The sequence below is a fragment of the Brachyistius frenatus genome, unplaced genomic scaffold, assembly GCF_029030835.1.
Source record: "Brachyistius frenatus isolate BFR_SWC_R1_liver_20210118 unplaced genomic scaffold, ASM2903083v1 Contig_1, whole genome shotgun sequence".
Lineage (NCBI taxonomy): Eukaryota > Metazoa > Chordata > Actinopteri > Embiotocidae > Brachyistius > Brachyistius frenatus.
The window spans coordinates 10,517,392-10,539,099 of NW_027210600.1; the positions used below are offsets into that span (position 1 = coordinate 10,517,392).

The following is a 21,708-nucleotide window of genomic DNA, read 5'->3' on the forward strand; positions in this document are numbered from 1 at the left end:
TAATTCGTCTTGCTCCACCACCATCGCAATTGTTATAACTACATTTAGAAACAAACGCTGGACTTCATTATTCCATTATCCGCCCCAACTGGTCTCTGATTGGTGCGAAGACGACATGCGGGAACAATAAGTGGGTGGGTCCAGGCTAACAATCATATAGAATTTTTCCATTAAGTGTTAAATGAACAGTTTTTATTCTTTGCATTGTTATCAACAGATTTGGACAGAAATGTTAAACATGTATCAACACTAAGGACCTCTGCGGTTGTTTTGGTTAAAAGATCACACACACACACACACACACACACACACACACACACACACACACACACACACACACACACACACACACACACACACACACACACACACGTATATGAATAAAAAGCTGTTACAAACGATAGAAAGTCGAATTCTGAAGTAGACCACTCGGACTGCAATATTAACTTAATGTTATTTATGACAGGAAATGAAAGATGTATAATACCCTGAACTGTATGTATGCGAGTACTACCTGTAGGTGGTGGTGTTATAGATTCTGCAGGCTCCTATGCCTCCACACCTCTTCTGACCCCATTTTAGACATGTGGTGTCAATGATTGCTCCAAAGTAGATGGGTGCAGGGATTCCAGCTGTAGAACAACGAATATATTTTCATAATCACATCTGTTAGAACTGAAACACACCAGATTCTGCAAACAGTGGTTAAAGCAGTAAAAAATAAACATCTAGCTCAGACAATTTTGTTTTTGGCAAATGTGCACTTTAAATTGTATCTGCTATTTAATGTGACAGGGAAATGAAAACAAACAAAAGAAGACGGAACAAGCTTTTCAGGCAGATTAAATAGCAGGAAAACACATTTGACCTTAACCCACAGTCACTTGAACTCGCCCACTACAGGATGGGCTCAGAGGGAGACTTACCAAGGGTACGTGTTGCCAAAGCATGGAAACCCAGGGCCAAAGATTTCAGCTGCGGTTTTATGCACCTGCATGAACAAAAATTGCAGCACTTGTCAGGATATATCATCAGAAATTGTAAGAGAAAAGGTCAGCTGTGTCGACAGCACCAAACAGAGCATGTTTGAGGTCAGTTAACTCAAGTTCTCTTCTTACTACTTAAAAAAAAAAAAAAGAGTTTAATCAAACAATGGATGTTCCTTAAAAATTCTGCCAAATCTTAAAGGATATTTAAGAACAAATTTTTTGGGGGGGGTAAAAATGGCAAACGTGAAGAGGTTACTTTTACTGTTCATCGGTCTTTCCTCTTCCAAATCAGTGCACGCTTTCATTTCCTAAAGCCACTAACATATGGCCTCATTCTGATGTCAGAATTACATCACATCACGGAAAACACAGCACATTAGACTGATTTTATTCCTGTCAGGCCACTGCATTCCAACGGGATCATCTGACAAGGCTTTCGGAGCTTTATGCGCGTGTGTGTGTCGATGTGTTCACATATCATGAATAGATGTAATTCCCGTAATATTTGACCTTAAAACGCTCTATATCTGAAAAACACATATTGTTATGTAAATGGTGATAAAAGCGACAGAAAAAAATTAGAGCATGGTGTCTGTGGAAGGTCTCGTCACGTGTGTTGTGTGATGTGGAAAGTTAGCCAGCAGAGGCCGCTGTGGTGCTGAAGATTATGGCACGGCTTCTTGTGATCTTTTGTTTTGGCTCGGCCTCATTTGTACTTTATGTATTCCTGTGGTGAAATCCTGAAGTATTTGTATTTTATTATTAAGGTTGTCTCTAGGAATGAATGGCCCTTACAGCAAGCCCATGAGCAAAGAACTTTTTCAACCCTGATGATCTTTTATCATCACTCACACAACTCACTAAAACTCGGACTGACGTGGAATTCTGAAGCAGCTTCTAACATCCTAATTGCTTCAAAACTCAAGACAGTCATAATCTATTTCTGGACCGGAGATTTTCTTAAATCCCTGCTGCCAAACTCACTGAACTGTTTACATTCAACATGGTGTGCTTTGTTTGTAAGACACTGATGCCTGTTATCACGGCTAATATCAGCAGCATTTCATAGTTGTCAATTACGGCCAGGAAATGTGTTCCCACTGTAACATGAGCGATTCTCACTTTGAACTTGTACTTGACTGCCTCCCTGACCTCAGATCAGAGCTTTCCCCCAAGAATTTTAGTGATTCTCAGCTGACCATCTTGACAAGCTATTTTTAAACCATTTGTTTGACAAAGCCCCTGTTTACACTGTAAATGTGGCACACAGACAATGACTCACTGGGCATTGCCAATCCTAGTAAGTCAGCTATACATTCTTAAGGAAGAAAAATAGAGATATTAATCCGAAAAAGCTGCGCCAATCAGAGTGAAGCATTATGACAACAGCTCAAGAAATAGAAATTTGACTCTCAAGAAAATCACATTATTGTCTTAATGGTGCAGTGGGAACAAGGCCTGAACATGTAACATCTCAAGTCTACAGACAGAGGCAGATGGTGTGGGTCATTATTTAACTTCTACAGTGAAGAATCAAATGATGAACATTTATATTTCATATAGCACGTACATTTTTTTCGACAGTATCTCATGACATAAATGGTCGCATCATATTGTGAAATGTGACAACAGCATTTGCACTATAATGCACCTTAAAAAAAATATAACGTGAAAAGCTCCTTTTGCTGAAAATAAAGTTGGAAAGGAGGCAGTGATACACGGCTGATGAGCCAGAAAATCCCACAATATCCACATCAGCAACACAATACTGGGACCAAACTGACCATTTTGATGACTGCAGTATTGAATGAGTGACTTTCTGGCAGCCTGGTGTCCTTTGCACATGATTTAATAAAGATTAAAAAAAAAATTAAAAAAAATGACAGGTCTGTGTTATGGTGTTGCTTTCTGGTGCTTCTCAAATCAGAGGCTGCATATTTGTCAACGTACAGTATGTGTGCTGCTGCCCTCAGATGGGCCAGCAAGTACTGTCAGACTCACTCACACTCATTCATAGGTCATTACAGGCAGCTTAACTGACCTTCCTGCTTCAGTCACAACAAACAATTGTATTGCCAATATACCGGTTGGAAAGAGATTCATTAAGATTTCAATTTTAAGCATTATTCCTTCAGAGCAGATTAATATACGTATCCTAATCAGATCTCACAGGATGTGAGTGTTCCTGTGACTTCCTGTAGAGACTGAAGGCAGCTGGAAACTTTCCATCTTGACAGCAGCTTTGTGTCTTTGCCACATGCTGCTGCTTTCTACTCTTGTCTGCTTTCCGGGCAAGGTGTAGTTTACGCCGAACAAGTGCACATATCCCACCAAAGTACTAGCAAGTAGTACTAGTACTGCTAGTACTAGCAAGCATAAAAATAAGGGCCCAAAAAGAGACATAATAGACATGACGACAATAATGCTGACATGGCAATTTAGCTACTTGAATTTTATTACATTCTTTCTGATTTAAATCTAACCTGATGAGAAGCATGTAGCCTGGTGTCCCCCCGAGAGAGATGATAAAGGAAGTGATGACGGAGAGAGCCAGGAAGTACGGGAACATCATGTCACAGTCGTCCTTGTCAGTGCACTGACCTGTCCTGGCCGTAAAGTTACCAGCCACACCGACACAGCTACAGTTAGAGAAGACCTGGAGAGACACGCACACATGACCACCTACCGCAGGACACAGACACGTATGTACGCACACGGCAGTAAAAACGACATATGTATGCACAAGTGGAAATGTGTGTGGCGCAGTACTTTGTCAACCTGAGCTCGTCAACCTTACTGTGTTCTTCCCTGAGCCAGCAGAGGTGGTGCAGCCAGCGAGACACGGGGAAACATACGTGATGCCATTCTCTCCACAGACTGGGTCCCAGTCACTCGATGAACATAAACAGTGTGAGTTGCAGGCAGCGAACACCGAGTGTTTATCGTAAGATGTCGTATCCATGCTGAAAGAAGGAGCGCAAGAGACAAATATTGATTAGGTCATTACGTACGGGTACACTGGTGTTTCTGCACTCTTCCAGCTCAAGCAGTTACGAAAGTAAACAAAGAGTTAATAAGCATTAGGACATTTTATATATTATTTACCTCGTGCAGTGTTGGTTTTTAATTGTGTGTGTGCCAGTCTCAGCACATTCAGTGAAGGTTAATTCGCACGTTGCATCCCCCCTGGTTGCTTTAAGTCCTTTTTTTTTAATTTTTTTTTTTATCAGCAATGTCATTTCAGTTGTGTCTGCTGCAGCTCAGTCTTAAAGACTCTGCTGGTTTTGTTGGCACTTCTCATGCTCTTCTTTTGTGTGCGCACTGTGGAAATATACCTGGGGCCAATTCTGCCTCGATATGAGTCTACATTCTCATTCTTAAATCAATTATTGTCAAAACATTTTTGATTAAATCAAATTCAGGTAGAAGTGGCACACCTCAGATGGACTTCACTTCTTTCACTACAACACATTAAAGCCACTTAACTCTGGTTCATGTTATGAATCATCAATAAAAGAAAAACTCCAGACACTAGTCAGTAGTCATCACCCATTACGTGATTATTTGTGACTCACTTGTACGAAAGTGTCACCCCGGCTACCCTGGCATTCTCACAGCTCATTGCGAAGAAGAACAGAGACAGGACGTAACCAATCAGAGACGTGCTGAAGGCAAACTTGGCTGCTCCCATGATGTTCAGCTTCAGCTTTTTCATGAGCAGACCTCCAGAAAACATTCCCAGTGCCACAGCAGGGATATTGATCACGCCTGAGATGAAAAGAAACAGCAGAACACATGATCAATAATAACTGAAATGAAATCTTAATTTGAACAAAAACAGATGATACAGTTTAATAATTTATCAAAGCTCCGCTACCATCTATTTACACTTGCTAATAATGGCCTCCTGGTTAAACCTGCAATGCAGAACTATTGTGTTCTCCTTTTGCCAGTGAGAGTAGATACATAAACACTATTGACACATGCTTTCATCCTGGGCTCCACTGAGGTTTACTCCGTTCAACTGATGCAGCTGCAAAAGGGTGAAAGGGCTTGAATGTAACATTCAATTATTTTTTTTCTTCAAAGATACATTTTTCAGCTGTTTTTTTTTTTTTTTTGCCCTTTATTAGATAGCGATATAGTGAAGTACAGGAAACGAGGTAGAGAGCAGGGGACTAACGTGCAGCAAACCGTTGATCTTGGAGGAGATTTGAGCTGGGGACTTGCTACTCAGCACATCTGCACCTTTCTGAGAAAAAATAAGACTACATGAGTTCCAAGTTGCCTAAATTAAAAAAAAGCCCTACTTTTTCTATTTTTTGTCTTATATCTTTATTTAACATCGATGTGAAGACATGATCTTTTATCTCTACCCATATCACTAGCTCTGGTAACTAATATTGCATTCTCTTTCATATGCACCCAATCTGAACAGTGCAGGCATCTCCCTTAATGAGAATATATGAACATTGAGATATCCATTGTATGCTATGAACTTCATTAGATATTTTATTTTATGGGCAAAGCAGCTCTGTTGTTGACAAAGCTCCAGTTAGTGCAGCTGTGGCTGTTAGTGGGTCAAATTAAAATATAGCAAACCCAGTTCTCAGTCTTAAATGACTTTAATGCTGTGTATATACTAGATGCCAGAAATAATTTGAGCTGAGCAAACCAAGCAGAAAACCTTGATCTGGTTCTGTTTCATGTTTCCCAGACTGTAACGCACAAATAATTTATAGAAGACAATAAAATATTCATGACATATACCGCACCCATCAGAAAGTTAGCCTTTGAGGTGGACTGCCTGAAGTGCTGCTCAATGTACTTGGGCTTGTAAGTGACCATGCCAATAAGAGAGTTCAGCTGGATGATTGTCACACACAGGTAGATGAGGTACACAGGGTGTGCCAGCAGAGTCCGTAGAGTTGGAATAAAGTCTGTGGAGGGATACAAATTTTAGTTGAAACACACACCTATGTAGTGCAATAATTACCGCTGACTCTAACAATGTAATTGCCTAAATAAAGGGTAGTCGGCCTTTCTGTCTTCATGAAGTAGCGGGAAGAGAACGATTGCTGTCTTGTGGCCAATTAAAGCTACTTTGTGTAGAACTTGGTGCAATCTGACTGGTGAAAAGACAATCTCCACGTACTATGAATCACAAAAATGAAAGGTGTGCTCGGAGCAGAGCGGGATATTTTAGATACATGGAACAAACTATGATGTTAACAAAGTTAAACACATAATCCAGGCTTAAAGCAGCACAGCTGCTGCTGCCAAATGAAGGAAGAACAGCTTCTACAATTAGTGATGCCATTTTCCAATAAAATTGATTGGTCAGGAGCGGGACTAAAATGTTTTGATCTATTATCTTGAACATAACCTGCTCCATATGTAAAGAGCAATATAATGACCTCTATGTACCTCGAAGGACATTCGGTGTGTTTAGCCACACTGTGGATCGTGGTCAAAGCAAAAACAAATTATTTTGGGAAGAACTTGTTTGCAATCTAAATCATTTTTACTTCTACATTGATTTTTAATTGCAGTGCGTGACATTTTTTGTCAAAAATACACAAAAGAAGCTTCATACTGCGAAGTAGGGTAAGATCTGCAGCAGAACTTTTCCTGGCAATATATCCAAATAAGAAGTGGGCAGCCATTGTAACCCTTAAAGCCCGGTATTATACCTAAAGAAATCTTCGTAGTGCAGGCCTCTAGTCTAAAGTACTTTTACTATAGAAAGACTGAATTATTTTAATGGCATACATTTTTGTTTGTGAAAGATTTTGACAATTCAGGTGAAAAACTGACGGTTGTTGCTATTCATTCAACGGCAAATTAATTTCTACACATAGTGGCTTTTTAATTATACAATATTTAATTCTTCAGTATTTATAATCACCAACAATGACAGTGATCATTGAAGGAATCTGAAAAACCATCCAAATTTGACAAACCAAAAAATATTTGGCACATTTAGATAGTCTTCCAGGTTAGCTGCAAACTTCAACATCCATCCTTACCTTTGGCCATCTCTATAAAACTACTGTGTTCGTCTGCTGGATACTTTTGCTTCAGAAGGGGAGAGTCTTTAATGAAACTTGTCTGCTCTGGTGTGCACTTGTCTGGTACCCGGGGCCCGGATATGGGCAGAGAGCGGGGCAGAAACCAGAATGGGATGGCAGAAAACAGGGTGATGACCCCGGCTATGAGGTAGCCCAGCCACCAGGCCCCAACCCAGCGGGCGTCTGCTGGGGTGATGGTGACGGTTTCTGTGTTGGGAGGAGAGAGGGTGAAAATAGGTTGTACATATTAGTGGCTTATGGCTTATTTAACACGTGCTGTATGGTTTAGCTGGAGTCTCTGAATACTCTGTAAAGCCTATTGATCGCTCTCTGTTGAAAATCTCATCGAAGAACGCAAAGATAAAGCACTGAGTAAATATTTGTCATGTAGGCATCATAGGACTGTGTTGACAGGTCATCATTGTAAATGAGAATTGGTTCTCAATTGATTTTACCTGGTTAAATAAAGGTCATATATATATAGGCACAACAGACACAAATAGTTCAATTGTAATTATTGTCATGTCAAAGACTATGTTCACTGATGACTGCAGGCGAATTGGATTTGTTACTCAAATCGGACCTTTCTTTGTCATAGATTTGTCTGTCTATTATTATAAATAGGAGCAAAATAAGACAAGATATATTTGGTGTGAAAAAACAACTAATTTACGTTATTTTTAAGTCTTCAGTGTAAACCTCCTGTTTGTACTTTTTTTTTCTCAGTTTTTCGTCAGCTCAAATTCCCTTTTTTTCTTTTACTTTTGTTCCTGGTCACCTTCCGTATCATTTCCCTTTCCTCTGTTTCACTCCTTGTTTTGTCTTTATAATCCTTCTCCGTGTTGCACTCTATTTGATTGTGCCTAATAGAGGGCTTTGTCCTCCTTCTCCCTAAGCTGGCCTCATTCATTCGCTAATTGACACTAATCCTGTACACCTGTTCTGAGTCTTGAATTGTGCACATACTGACTGTGTTCCACTTGTTTAATAACATCTAATAACATCATGCTTTAGTTTTATGAATGAAAAGGCCTAAAGGCAACGGTAGGAAGAGCACCGGTGTTACTAATAGCACTACCGCTGAATCTGTTGTATTTACGTGTTTCAGTAAGCAATGGCAGTCTGACGGTGAGCCAGTATGCAACCAACTCCGGGGGCCACATGTATAAATAATGAACAAAAACCTTGCATGTGCCCTTTTACAAACAATTCCTGGCATTTATAAAAGAATGATGTGTGGTGAGAATGTGCCCACTTCATACATACTTAAGAGCAGGCAGTTTTCTAGGGTGACGTGCAGGTGATGGGAGATTAAATGTAAAACGAGAAACGTAGTCTCATAATAAACATTGCTTCGTTAGTTTTTCTCAAACAGACAATTTCCGTGCCGTTGCATCAATTAAACTTGACTTCTGTACCTTTCTTATCATTGACGGGTCTAAGGAGTGATGGAACAGGCAAATGGATTTTTAGGGACATTTGTACATCTGTTTGACTGTGGAAGTAGAAATCAGGCTAGTCCATGTTTGCTCACAATAACTGAAATGTATAAAACAGAACTGTGCAGAATGTACACATTGTTTTCTGGCCCCATGAACCTGAAACCAAATTCACCTCGGCATTTGCTGTGACATGTCAAAATGCAAAACTGACCTACTCTAAATTTGTGTTGCGCCTACTGTAATACATTTTATTTCAGTGTCTGAGTAAAGATCATCTAATAGGTCATTGATGAGGTTGAGAGTTACCAAAGTGTCACTAATAAGTTTATCTTTATCAACCAATTCCTGTCAGCTGCCATGGCATCCATTACTTTACAGCTGTACCATAGTTGTGCAGCCTAAAATCTCCATGATGACATTATGGATATATCATAGACTATATAAAAGTAGACGTAGCTTCCGGGGCTGGCAAATGAGGCATAATCAGATCCACCTCCCACCCAGCTCAGCCAAATATGGTCACCTCTGGCTGAAAACTGCTCGGGATTAGCAATATGGCGACGGCCAGAATCGGAACTCGAGGCTTCATAACCGCCGTTCACAAACCATTGGCTGATGTTACTGTTGGTTGTCACATATAATAGATTAAAATGTATTATATATTAAAGAACTGAAGGCTGAATCGGACCTGAATAAGTATGTTGATTAGCCTTCTCCAACATGTTCTGGCCTCTAGTATTACAGTTCCTTGCAAAGGTAAATATGATACAATCTGGTCGAATAAACCTGCCGTTTCAGTGAACTAGCTCCCTACGATGGACAAATACATCCTAAACAAATATTATCCAGATCCACTCAGATGAGCTCTCTTATGAGTCTAGTATGAGAGGTTAATGACAACAAGTGTGTCCAGACAGTCTACAAATTTACATAAATGTCTGGCCTTATAAGACTTAGAAATATGTATAAACTCACCCATTTTTACAAATCCAATGTCCACATAGATTTTGGCACAAAGGGAGCCTAATAGGTAACCAAACACAGGGCCAACCACCGAGATCGTCTGCACAAAGCCTAGGATATAATAAACAACCCCAAAGAGACAGAAAAACTGGTTAAGACTTTCGCTACCTCTATAAGAAACAGAGATACAGTAGAACACACCAAGCGTGACCCATATTTTGCCACAAGTTTTGCATACAAATGGGTTTACACTGCATGCATGGTTAAACCCTAATTTGTTTGAAAAAAACTTGCTGAGTAAGAACGTTCTTTTTCAGTAATACTAATTCAGTCTTATTAAATCACGTTTACAGGCCATATACAGTTTTTGTTGCGATAACAGCATGTGACATTTCTTTTAGTGGCCAACTGCACTAGCCTGAGCTCAGAAAAATATCTAGTGTGCAAAGCAAACTTGGATATGGATGCTACCATATGTAGAAATATAAACTGTAAAAACATACAAAGAAATACTGGTTGCTTTTCCTACAGCTACTGTATGTCACATTTCAGAGCTCATATGCATGAAATAATGTTGATAAAGTGATATATTTGTGTAATGCTAGTCTAGGACTAGGTCATGTTTTTCTTACCAACATACAGTGCAGCATTCTCCTCCGTAGCAAAATCATCTATATAAGAGATGCCCAGAGGCTGAACGGGTGTCTCTCCTATCCCCCGCAAGACATTTCCCAGGAGCACGTAGATCCACATAGACAGGTTGGACTCACTTTCACAACCTACAGGGAAAGATTGGTGAAGTAGAATCACACGTTTACTTGTTTACACTATTGTTGTGGGTGCTTTAACACTCACCTGTGGCTGGCACTTGAGGAAGGTTACCCTTTTTTGTCAGGCCTGCTGGTGACCCCACCGGACATGGAGAGGGGTTAAGGGTTGAGTTCACAACCCACCGCACCGATGTTTCATATTCATAGCTGTGCACAAAATACAAAAGGTTCAAACCCAGGGACAGAGAGGAAATCCTCATTTCACTTGGTTTACGCGCTTCAAACTGTGCAGAAAGGAGCTTTTTCTGTATAAACATGTCATTAATGGAATTCTTCATTGGAAAAGCAGCATGTGAGTTACGGGCTGATCTATGCTGGCAGTGCTTTATTATAGAAGGTATAGTCCTGAAAACAACTGTAGCAGCTGTGTATGTCCCACATTATCACCCTTTTTATAATGAAAAAGAAAAAATGGACAAATTACTTGTATAGAGATCAAATTAATTGATAAATATATTATTGTCTGAGATTGAGTCTAATAACAAACAGGCCCGTCGGCTCTTTTTTACTCACCGTCCAATGATGAAGTGAGGCAGAGCGATGATAAAGGTGCCAATAGACATCAGTACACAACCCACTGCAATAATCTTTGGCCTGTGGAGCTTGGCCCCAAAGTAACTGACAAAGGCGATCACGAACAGGTTACCTGGGAGGATGGAGCCAGAAATGCCATTGATTTAAAATGCTATTGTACACAGAGAGAGCAAATAGTTTGAGAAGGAACCTATCAGTGCCTCGTTTCTTTTGTTCGATATAGCTTTCTGTGACCGAGTTTGGTTCACCTGTGGCTCTTAACCCTGGCCAAGTATTTAGTGTTTAGTGTCCCTGACTGTTTTGTACACTTCTGTCATTTCATCAGACATCACTTTTTATTGTTATGTCAAATGAAGGAACTCTCTTTTTTATTAGTATTTCTTTTATTTTTATTTTTTTTAGTATAACTGCTTTTTGTAGCTAAACAGGATATAGAAATGCAGTGGAAAAGCTAAAACAATTCTGAAACAAAATCATCCAAGTCAGTTATTTTCCCTGTGTGCCTTAGCTAATAAAATATTCATCACAAAGTGTAGATACATATTATAATAGCATGGCCAACATTTTGATGCACCAGTGGAGGATGACATATGCATTAAAAATTTAATGAGGGGGGGGGGGGGGGGGGGGGGGGGGGGGGGGGGGGGGGGGGGGGGGGGGGGGGGGGGGGGGGGGGGGGGGGGGGGGGGGGGGGGGGGGGGGGGGGGGGGGGGGGGGGGGGGGGGGGGGGGGGGGGGGGGGGGAGAGAGAGAGAGAGAGAGAGAGAGAGAGAGAGAGAGAGAGAGAGTGAAAAGATGATAATGGAAGCTGCTGAACACTGTGGTGTGTACTTTTGTAGTTGGAAAAGGAGATTGGGAATTCATTCCCACGTGATGCATTATCTCCGCGCTCCAGTTTTTTTTTTCTAACCTGCAGCATGTTGTAGTAAACATAGCATACAAATTAAACAGCACTAAGTGGGACTTTTTGACTGATACCCTTTGTAGTGCATTTTGTCCATGATCAGTGACATGAAAACTCTTATAAATGAGGTGGAAAAGCAGCCTTGAAAGATAAGCTTCATGCCAGGCTGTGACCTTTTTCTGCAGTATAAATTCATTTGATGGGATGACGTCAAACCTTCCAGAAATCCTTCAGCTGTTGTTGTTGTTGTTGTTGTCAGTGGAAGAGGACCATTTGATCACTGTGTGTGTGTGTGTGTGTGTGTGTGTGTGTGTGTGTGTGTGTGTGTGTGTGTGTGTGTGTGTGTGTGTGTGTGTGTGTGTGTGTGTGTGTGAGAGAGACAGAGAACCAGTTCTGAAAAATGTCATAATAATGATTTGTAAAAGGCTGCTTGTGACCATTTTGTGTAGTTGTAAGAAAATCATTGAATTACTTGTATTGAAAATTGTGTACAATACCTCACTATTTATTTTTGAGATTAGCACCCTCCACACTCATTTTGCTTCATTCTTGCACTTTCTTTTCTCTTTCCCTTTCACTCTGCCCTGCTCTACCTCTATGTTATCCTAGCAACAGTCCTATAGAAAAAGCTTGTTGCCTAGTCCACATGAGTGAAAGGGCTTTCATAGGAGAGGGAGAAATTGAGGTAAAGAGACTTAGTGTATCGAGGTCTGTATGCACCTAAGTTATATAGCACTGAATCTCACTGAATCAGCTTATTTCCAGGCATAGTCCTTATAACAGAACCATAACATTAGAGTGAGCAGCCCAAATATTCTAACATGAGCCTGATAGTAGATGATCACGCTCTGCTCGCTATTTATGATTCATAACCTACAAGAGAGACTTGAGCTGAATGGCCAAGACTTATATAACTGTCCTAGAAACTGATCATGGAACGCATTTACTGAATGCCATCCTCACTGTTCGGAGAAACAACAGATACATACAATACAGTATCTGTAGTGTACTGTAGTGACACCAAGATCTACTACATAGCTGAACATTTTCACAAATGATCTGCGTTTGGTCCTAATAATTGAAATCCAAATGACTAATTTCTATCTAAATACACACCCACGAAGCAATGAGATGTTTTATACAACTTTTATACTGTGTAGCAACTCCTTACGTATGGGTCAACATTTACAAAAATCATGTCTGTGATAAGACGGCTGATAAACCCATGCCAAATATCCTTCAGGCTGCTCTATCCCCTTCACAGTGTGTTTGTTTTTTCTTATTTTGTACGGGAAAGAGTTTGTGTTCTTAACTTAACCTAAATTCCCAGTACAGAAAATGTTGTTGGGCATGGACTGCAAGAAAAGGGTGCGTGTTATATTTTATAATATCTGCACAGAGCTAGTCAGTATTGCCTAAAGGGTTGGTTTGCTTGTAACTGATTCACATGTCGGAAAAAAGCCATCTGATAACCACATACTGTAAATTACTGGGGGAAAGCAGAGATTAAAATGATAATATGGGGAAGTTAGTGCATAACAAAATCTTACACATTCAAGGGTATGGCTGTTCACAGCTTAAAAAGAGCTCAGAACTTGTGTCTTATATCCTTGGTCAACACTATGACTCACCAAACACACACACACACACACACACACACACACACACACACACACACACACACACACACACACACACACACACACACACACACACACACACACACACACACACACACACACACACACACACACACACACACACACACACACACACACACACACACACACACACACACACACACACACACACACACACACACACACCCCTCTGTCCTCTACTTGGAAACCTGATAAGTCCTTTATCTGCAGCTTGAATATCTCGATAACCCATTCATATTTTCACCCCAAAAGCAGGACGAGAGAAGGAAGGGGAGCTCAGGACACAGAGGCTACAAACATAACAACAACATAACAGCAGTGATTGGCAGGCCGGCCTACTCACCTATCTCGAAGCTCCCATCAATGACACCTATTAGGTAACTGGGGATGTCAAAGCGCCTCTCCAGCTGGGTTATTGTGCTCTTCATGTAGCTCCCCGACAGAGCCTTTGCAAAATAGGCAAAGGACAGAGCCACCAGAAACATCTAGGAAAAAGAGACGAGAAAAGGCAATAGAGGTAAACAAAGATAAGGATTTTACATTGATATGCAGCGCAAAATACAACCACAAAAAGAGCAAATAGAGTGTTTAACATAATTAGCATTTTTAGTAATCTACTTGATTGGGTGAACTTTTTTGTCCACTGACAATAGACAAAAATGAAGCACTCATGTGATATCACCATGGTGACTACAATGCATGACACCCTCCCCTTCCCCATTAACCCATGTCAACTGATCCAACATTCACTTCTTAACAACATCACAGAAATTAAAGGATTTCAGACTAGAAAAGGTTTGTAGCACTACCAGAAGAACAAGAAGGCTGACCTTCGCTTGATGATCATTTTAATTTGCTATATTTAAAATTCTGCTTGTGTGTAATTTTTTTGCAAAGACTCCAACATATATTTTCATACATTAACATATACCGTAACAGGCTCAGATTGTAATTCTAAGTGACTGACAACATTATGGAAAGAATCCCTGAAGATATGGACCTTTTTTGTTTCACCAGAAACAGCAAGATCAAATAGACCAATTAGAATGCTAGATCAAATAAAACAATCAATACTAAGTTCATTGTTGATGGGAGAGGAAACTTGATCATTTCCAGCAGTTTTTCTTTTTGGCCTCATTTTGAGAAGCTCCCTCAAACACCAAGAAATCTAATTCACAAACTTACACTGGCACAAGATGTGTTTTACATCACTTTTAATCTGTTGTCAGTGTCAATTGACTGTTTGTCATCTGTAAAAATGCTAAGCCAGTGGTGGAAATTAACTAAGTAGTACTGTATTTAAGTACAAATCTGAGACATTTGTACTTGAGTATATTCAATTCAATTCAATTCAATTCAATTCAATTCAATTCAATTCAATTCAATTCAATTCAATTCAATTCAATTCAATTCAATTCAATTCAATTCAATTCAATTCAGGTTATTTCATGGCACTTAACACATCAAAGTCCTTACAGCAAGACTTTACAATATTATACAGAGAAACCCAACAATTCAACAATATCCATTATATGCAACTATATACTTCATGTTATTGCCAGTACTCTCCTCCCGGGTTCAAATGTTTCACCAAAGCAAGTTTCCCCATCTCCTGATACCGAGACAAGTATGAGATCATAAAATTGTTTTCCTTCTTATAATCAAGGGCAAACTAATATAACAGATTAAATGATGGCAGAGATCCAAAACATCACACAACACAGATCAAGCTTTGTTATTAACATCAAAGTGGGCCACAAAACCTATTCACAACCTAAAAATTTAATAAACAGAGTAGAAATTTCAAAACTTAAGACAAGGAAAAGATAAAGACAAAAACAAGTCAAATAACAAAAGGCTCTTCTTTTTTTTTACCTTATAAAAATGGATGCAGCAAATTAATTTACAGACTGTACAACTGCCACTTCAAGAGAAACTACAAATAACATCTTAAGGCATATTCTAAATAACAGAACATAATCCAATGATTGTCACCCAAATAGGGCTATGTTTCCACTTATTTCCAAGTGTACATTGTCCAATTGTACAACCAATTACAGTAGTAATCAGCTCTTCCTATGGCATCGAAGGTTCCAAACCTGAGGGTTAGGAGCCCCGAAGGGATCAATAAAGTACACCAATCGAATAAAGAGGCAAAAAATAAAATAATATATCAACAAATTATTTTTTTCATATTCATTTTGGTGTCTAAAAATCCTTCGGATGAAACAATTTTCAAGGAAAAAATAAATCCCCTATGCACTACACTGCGACCAACTTCTTCAAGCTGCACAGTGCAACTAATTAGATTGAACTCTTCCCCCACTTTTTCATGAATAAAATTGTTATAATTTAGTGGCCTAATTTGAAGGATGCTAGTCATGCATTAAGAACTTAATGTCATGTAAATGTAAAGCAAATATCGTCATAACCAGTGGATACATCTGAACTATGTTGTATTTAACCTAATATATATATATATTTTACTATGCAAGGTGAATATCTGCTACAATAGGAGGTGAGCATTTTGTCACCATAGACAAAGCATGTTTCCAAATATGTCAAAAATGTTCTGTTAGCAATAAAGTATTTTATTCTGAGAGCTGACATCAATCATTCAAACCAATGAAAAAGTGTTAAAAATGACCTGCAAAGAGCTACGCAATAATATTATACTTTGTGCAGTCTTTGGCCACCACACCAAAGCCAAACACAATTCCTCTGTTTTCCTGAGACTCTGGAAATGAGAGTTACGAGTTTAACCCGAGGTAGTGATGGTGTAAAGATATGAAAAAGTTCAAGAATAAGGATTTAAATCTGGTAAAACAGTTTTTATGAATGTGGCACTTAAATACAGAATGCAGAAATTTGAAAATGAACAACCATATCATGGAATAAATCACTCTTATAGAGAAGACTTAAACTTTCAGCTTAAAATGTTATTTACCTCAGTGGGAGACTAGTGTATTAAACTGTCAAGCTAATTTCTAACTTCAGTGAAGAGAAAGATTATGCTTAACATTTCCAATCAGTGCGTACATGTTAAATCAAGCTTACCGTCTGAAATGAAAACAAGTTTGTGTTCAGGAACGGCTGACTGGTTTCCTTTAATCTAGAGTGACAGTACAAACAAATGTATTCTAAGTGTTATGCTCTGTCTCCTGTGAGCTTTCCCCGTCTAATGAAACTCACACACACACACACACACACACACACACACACACACACACACACACACACACACACACACACACACACACACACACACACACACACACACACACACACACACACACACACACACACACACACACACACACACACACACACACACACAAGAAGGGCAGTTGGAAAGCGCAGACCTGGACCAAGGCCAATAGTCTACTTTTCCATGATCAGCAAATCTGCACTCACAACCAATAGACATATATGTCTGCATGTTAAAAATACGCTTGAACCAAGCCAAAGCCTCACCTCAGATATTGTACCATATCCAGTTCTCCCCTACCACTGTCTCAGAGAGCTGCATAACGTCTGCTTACTGTATAAAGTTTGACGAGTACATGTGTACCTCAGAGGATTACTGGTTCCCATGAATATGAATTATGATATGGAGTCATCGTATTTGTAGACAAGCCTATTTTTTGTCACTATTGAACTTCACTACCAAGTCACCGCAGGGCGCTTTGCACCATTAGGTCAAGACCTTACAATATTATAGAGAGAAACACAACTATTCCCCCGTGGGTCGCATTTGGCAACAGTCGGAAGAAACCTCAGACAGAACTAGAGTCAGAGGTGAGCGGACAACCTGCAATAAACGGCAGCTGACGTGCATGGCATTTAGTTGGCCAAATGTCCTTTCTAAAGTAATACAAGTGAAAAATAATTAATGGAATTGCCCCATGACTTGGATTGTCTAAATGGGTTTTTTCTTTCTTTCTTGCTACACCCTTCCACCAAGTTCAATAAAAATCTGAGATAGTTTTCCCATGAAATATACCAAACAAACCTCCTGATTTCATTGTCTTTCAGGACCCTCATTATTATTTATTGTTATGTGTTGTGGCAATCCTGCCATAACATCATATTAATCGAGACATGCAAATTCCAATAATTCAATTATGTTAATCAGTACATGTTTTCAATGTCCCCAATAAGGAGGCAAAGCTAACAACCTGCAGCTAGTCATCAAAAAGACTAATAGAGATTATAGCTCAATGAATAGTTTTTTGGCTATTGTCAAATCATTTTTATTTTTATTATTGAATGATATTTAGTAGAGGCCTTCACATATCACACATGCGATGCAGAATTTCCAGTTTGTAAAACAGCAACAAGGAAAAACCTACAAAAATGTGACAAAAAGTACAATGGTTCCCTTGTGCTTAAAACATGTGTATTTTGTTACCTACACCTGTTTGTTGTAGAGATGCATATGAAATGCTGCTTTTTAACACCTCCCCTTTTCTTGTATGATTCTGTTTCTCAAACTCCTTGTAATTTTCTCATCATATTCACATCATTATTACTTGTTTATTTTTTGCCAGTCTTTCTTGTGCAAATATAAAATGCCAGTTCTAGTTTTTAGGGCAGAGCTTTGACATTTTTCTTACCTTAAATGACTGTAATCTCTCTGTCACTCTGAGTGATTTGTAAATAAGTAATGGTTTGTGGTCTCGGTCACGGTCTTTTGTAGTGCGTCACACCCGCGTACATTGTACTGAAGCAAGAAATGCAGCGCACATGAGAGTCACAACAACAAATGATCAGACAGACATACCATCGTCATAGCAATAGCAATGCTTTGATTGTTTGATTATTATTTACTTTTAGAGGGCCCACTAATGCAAACAGACCTCTGTTGAGCTCATGCTGACCACCAGTGCTGGCTGCAGGGCACTAACAACAGTAATTCCGCAAATGTGCATTTCCTGGAGGGATTCAATTGCAAACAAGAATACAGAACACGTGTTTTTTTTCCGGACAGTGCAGAGATCTGCGCAAACTACTAAATAATTCAGGTTACGCTCAGTGGAAAGAAGGAGAGGATATGTCAGAAAATACACTGGTGGCTTTCCTCCAAACCACTTATATATATGAGGGTGGATCCATAGGTTCTGAGACTGCTCCTGTTGTGCACTGTCCAAAACCGGAAAAGACGCTTCAGGAAAGGAGCGCAACCAGGTGGGTTTGTCTTTGACATTCACAGGATTGTGCGCCGTAATTTGTCCCCCAGTGCCAGACTGTCAACACCGATTTCTACAGTGATGTTCTGAGGAATCTTAAGGGAAAACAGTGCAAATGACAGTACGCGTGCTCACAGCGCATTGAAAAGTGTTTTGCCCACTACAACATAATCGTTGCACCCCACCACGTCTACCCGCCGTATTTGGCTATCTTGCTTTTTTCTGTTCCCCAATAATTTATAAAAAAAAAAAATGTATATGCGCTCTCTGTTTAAGTTTCAGGTGCGACATTGCACCTGGACCACTGCTCACAAAAGCATGTGTAACTCAGGTGCTGATTTTGATCAAGCGCCGAAACTTAGAGTACCGACTCACGGCGGTCATAGCTTCTCTGTGCTACGTGCACATCGCGGTGCTGCGTGTCGTTCACGTGCAACAAAGGCAGTCTCAGAACTTTTTGATTCACCCTCGTACAGTGTGAGTGACGGATTCCCTTAGAGGCTTATGTTTGTACAAATCGTTCAAAGATACTGATTTTGTGCCTCTGCGGTTGAGTGGTAGCACAGCTCATGGTGTTTACTCATCTGTTTTAACGTGCCACCAAGGAACCACAATGCAATTTGAAGGACATATGAATTGAAAGCTAATTCAGATGGCTGATGCCTGTCAGCCCCTGTCACAACTAGAAGTTGTATTTCTTAGTAAATCATTTTTATTGTCATAATGAAGGTTACAGGCTGAAATTGTATTATTTGTTCACTGTTGCAACCTATTTGTTTTTCCCAGGTGCCCCATGTGCACACTTTGTCTCACAAAAATAAAGACCTTAACGTGCGAAATGTAAAACTGCAATATTCTTGCATTATACAAATAAAGATGTTAAAGAAAGCCAATGCCTGACATCAAACCTTTTCTGAAGAAGCTCAAGCTGCATTGCTGCGCAAAGATAAGATTATCCCTGTAAAATTTTAAAAGTAAAAGTTAGAATCACGTCAGTGGCAAACGCCATACATAATTTGTCAAAGTTCCTGATGAGACTACATCTCTGAAAACCTCTGGCCAAAGAACCTTAATAAAACGTATTCTAATTCCAGTAACAATAACAATGAAGACTATTGCTTGCATAATTAAGTACAGTGAAGACATCACTGTAAAGGTGGAGTCAAGAGTGACTCCTCACTAAGTCATTATCACAAAAGTAATAACCTGACAATCGAATACTTTTCTTTCTGCAGAATACACTGCTTCTTTTGTGATTTTGCAACAAAGGCATGCATTGTGACATTTTCATTTTAAACTTTTAAGTTGTACTGTATCAAAGGCCAAATAAGCTGTGGCATCACTGTGATTAAAGATCACTAAAAAGACATTCACGTTAAAATTCCCACAAAGCCCCCTTGTGACATGTGACTCGCTTTTGTTCTTAGCCTATTTGGTGTCACCAATCTAATACGCTTACACACACACACGCAGTTTTTAATTGTTTATGAGAGTGGTGCCTAAAAGTAGAAAACAATTAATTATACATAATTCATAACATTATTAGAAAGTGATTTGGGAGTTCTGAGATGGTGCTTGTAGCCAGAAATGAATGCAAAATAAAGAATCACTGAGATTGTGACACTAAAGTTCTAGTTTGATTTGTGGTACAAATCATAGAATAAATTGAGCACCGGATTAGAGTGGAAACGGGCTGTGCCATGCCCCACCCAGCTGCTCAGAGAACCAAACAATTCTGAGAATAAATAAGTCTTTCCTGCCACTGCAGTCTGTATTATGATAAGCTGCTTGAACACCATTGTCTTATATTACTTTCATGTGAGAACTATCAACAAGAGTGTCTGATCTCATCTAGGGCTTTACTAACTTTCATGTTGCTGGCAGAAGACATGCTTTTGGACAATTTCTTCAAATGTTTTTTGAGGTGGGAGGGAAAAAAAGTCAAAGGAAAGCCTGAGGTGGTCTCTTTTTATCAATATGAGATTCACATCATGTTCTGAGTTATTTTTATCAGTCTTTCTTCCATATGTAATGTTGATAACAGTCAACAAGACTGGCTGTAATGTTAATGTAAAAGAGCATGAAGTTGCCAAAGTGCAGTCCTTCCAAGAGTTTTTTTGTGATTATTGTGATCAAAAATTGCAATATAATTTGCCGAGTTTGAAGTGAACTTTTTGTGGTTAAATTGCAGGAGTTAGAAAAAATTGAAAGTCGAGAAAAACACAAAGTTTTAGTTTTTTTTAGGCACTACCTGACAAAGAGTATGTAATCACTTCCTGTAACAATAAGCATGCTGCACATAACAGAAATATTTTAGTTCTATCTTTTTTATTTATTTATTGAACTTAGAGAATCATAGGGCTCAAAGTTGCAAAAAAAAACAAAAAAAAACAACCATAAAAGTGACCTAGCTTTATATATGTGATATAGGATACAAAGGCTACATCTGCCTTTCAAAATAAGAGCTTTAGATGCTCGTCCCTTAATATTATTATAACACATACTGTATGTACAAAAATAAAATGCAGGTTTCGTCCTGTGCACAGAGTTTGCAAGCAGAACCTCGCTGATTGTAAATGAGGAGTTATTGTTTTTTTTTTTTAATAAAGCAGGTTTTGTTTGACTACTTTAGTGTAGTAATACTATCAACAGAGCTGTTGAGGAAATGTGTTTGCAGTAAAATCACATCATCTTTGCACAATTGCAAGCTCCCACAAATATTGTGGAGATTGCTTAAATTTGCGTCAATTACTGCGATCATAAAGGGGACTGAAAGTAGAAAGCCATTAGTCTCAGTTTGCTGATTTAAAAGGCTGCATCTCAAAATGACTTTTACTCTTCAACAACAGAAATAAATCCCTTGTTCTTTTATACTGCGGGTTGATGAAATGATAATGTTAAGCTGAGACGTGTTGCACATTGAACAATAAGTTGGTCTTACAAATGCTATAAGCCTGCTTAATGAGGCAGAATGGCTGGAGACACACTGAGTTAGTTGTAAACTGATCACGTCAGGAACTATTTATTTTATTTGAGAATGTTGGATAGTTGACCTGTCGAGTTTTATTGAAGGCAGCAGGAGGAAGGAACCGCTTTGCCATCTTTCAAATGAATCGCCATCGAGGC

At 39.2% G+C, this 21,708-nt stretch overlaps 1 protein-coding gene across 2 annotated transcripts in view; it reads right to left on the reverse strand.

The window, feature by feature from the left end:
• The window catches only part of LOC138615721 (solute carrier organic anion transporter family member 1C1-like), a 65,534-nt gene that overhangs the window by 4,351 nt on the left and 39,475 nt on the right, over positions 1 to 21,708 (reverse strand). For both annotated transcript variants that reach the window (XM_069689509.1, XM_069689501.1), the window contains 12 exons: positions 13,737 to 13,878; positions 10,809 to 10,941; positions 10,321 to 10,442; positions 10,098 to 10,244; positions 9,478 to 9,576; positions 7,019 to 7,267; positions 5,765 to 5,929; positions 4,565 to 4,757; positions 3,787 to 3,952; positions 3,473 to 3,645; positions 927 to 991; positions 515 to 632 (listed from right to left, as the gene is read on the reverse strand). In XM_069689509.1, coding sequence (XP_069545610.1) covers positions 515 to 632; positions 927 to 991; positions 3,473 to 3,645; positions 3,787 to 3,952; positions 4,565 to 4,757; positions 5,765 to 5,929; positions 7,019 to 7,267; positions 9,478 to 9,576; positions 10,098 to 10,244; positions 10,321 to 10,442; positions 10,809 to 10,941; positions 13,737 to 13,878 — 1,772 coding nt within the window. The remainder of the gene's footprint in view (positions 1 to 514; positions 633 to 926; positions 992 to 3,472; positions 3,646 to 3,786; positions 3,953 to 4,564; positions 4,758 to 5,764; positions 5,930 to 7,018; positions 7,268 to 9,477; positions 9,577 to 10,097; positions 10,245 to 10,320; positions 10,443 to 10,808; positions 10,942 to 13,736; positions 13,879 to 21,708) is intronic.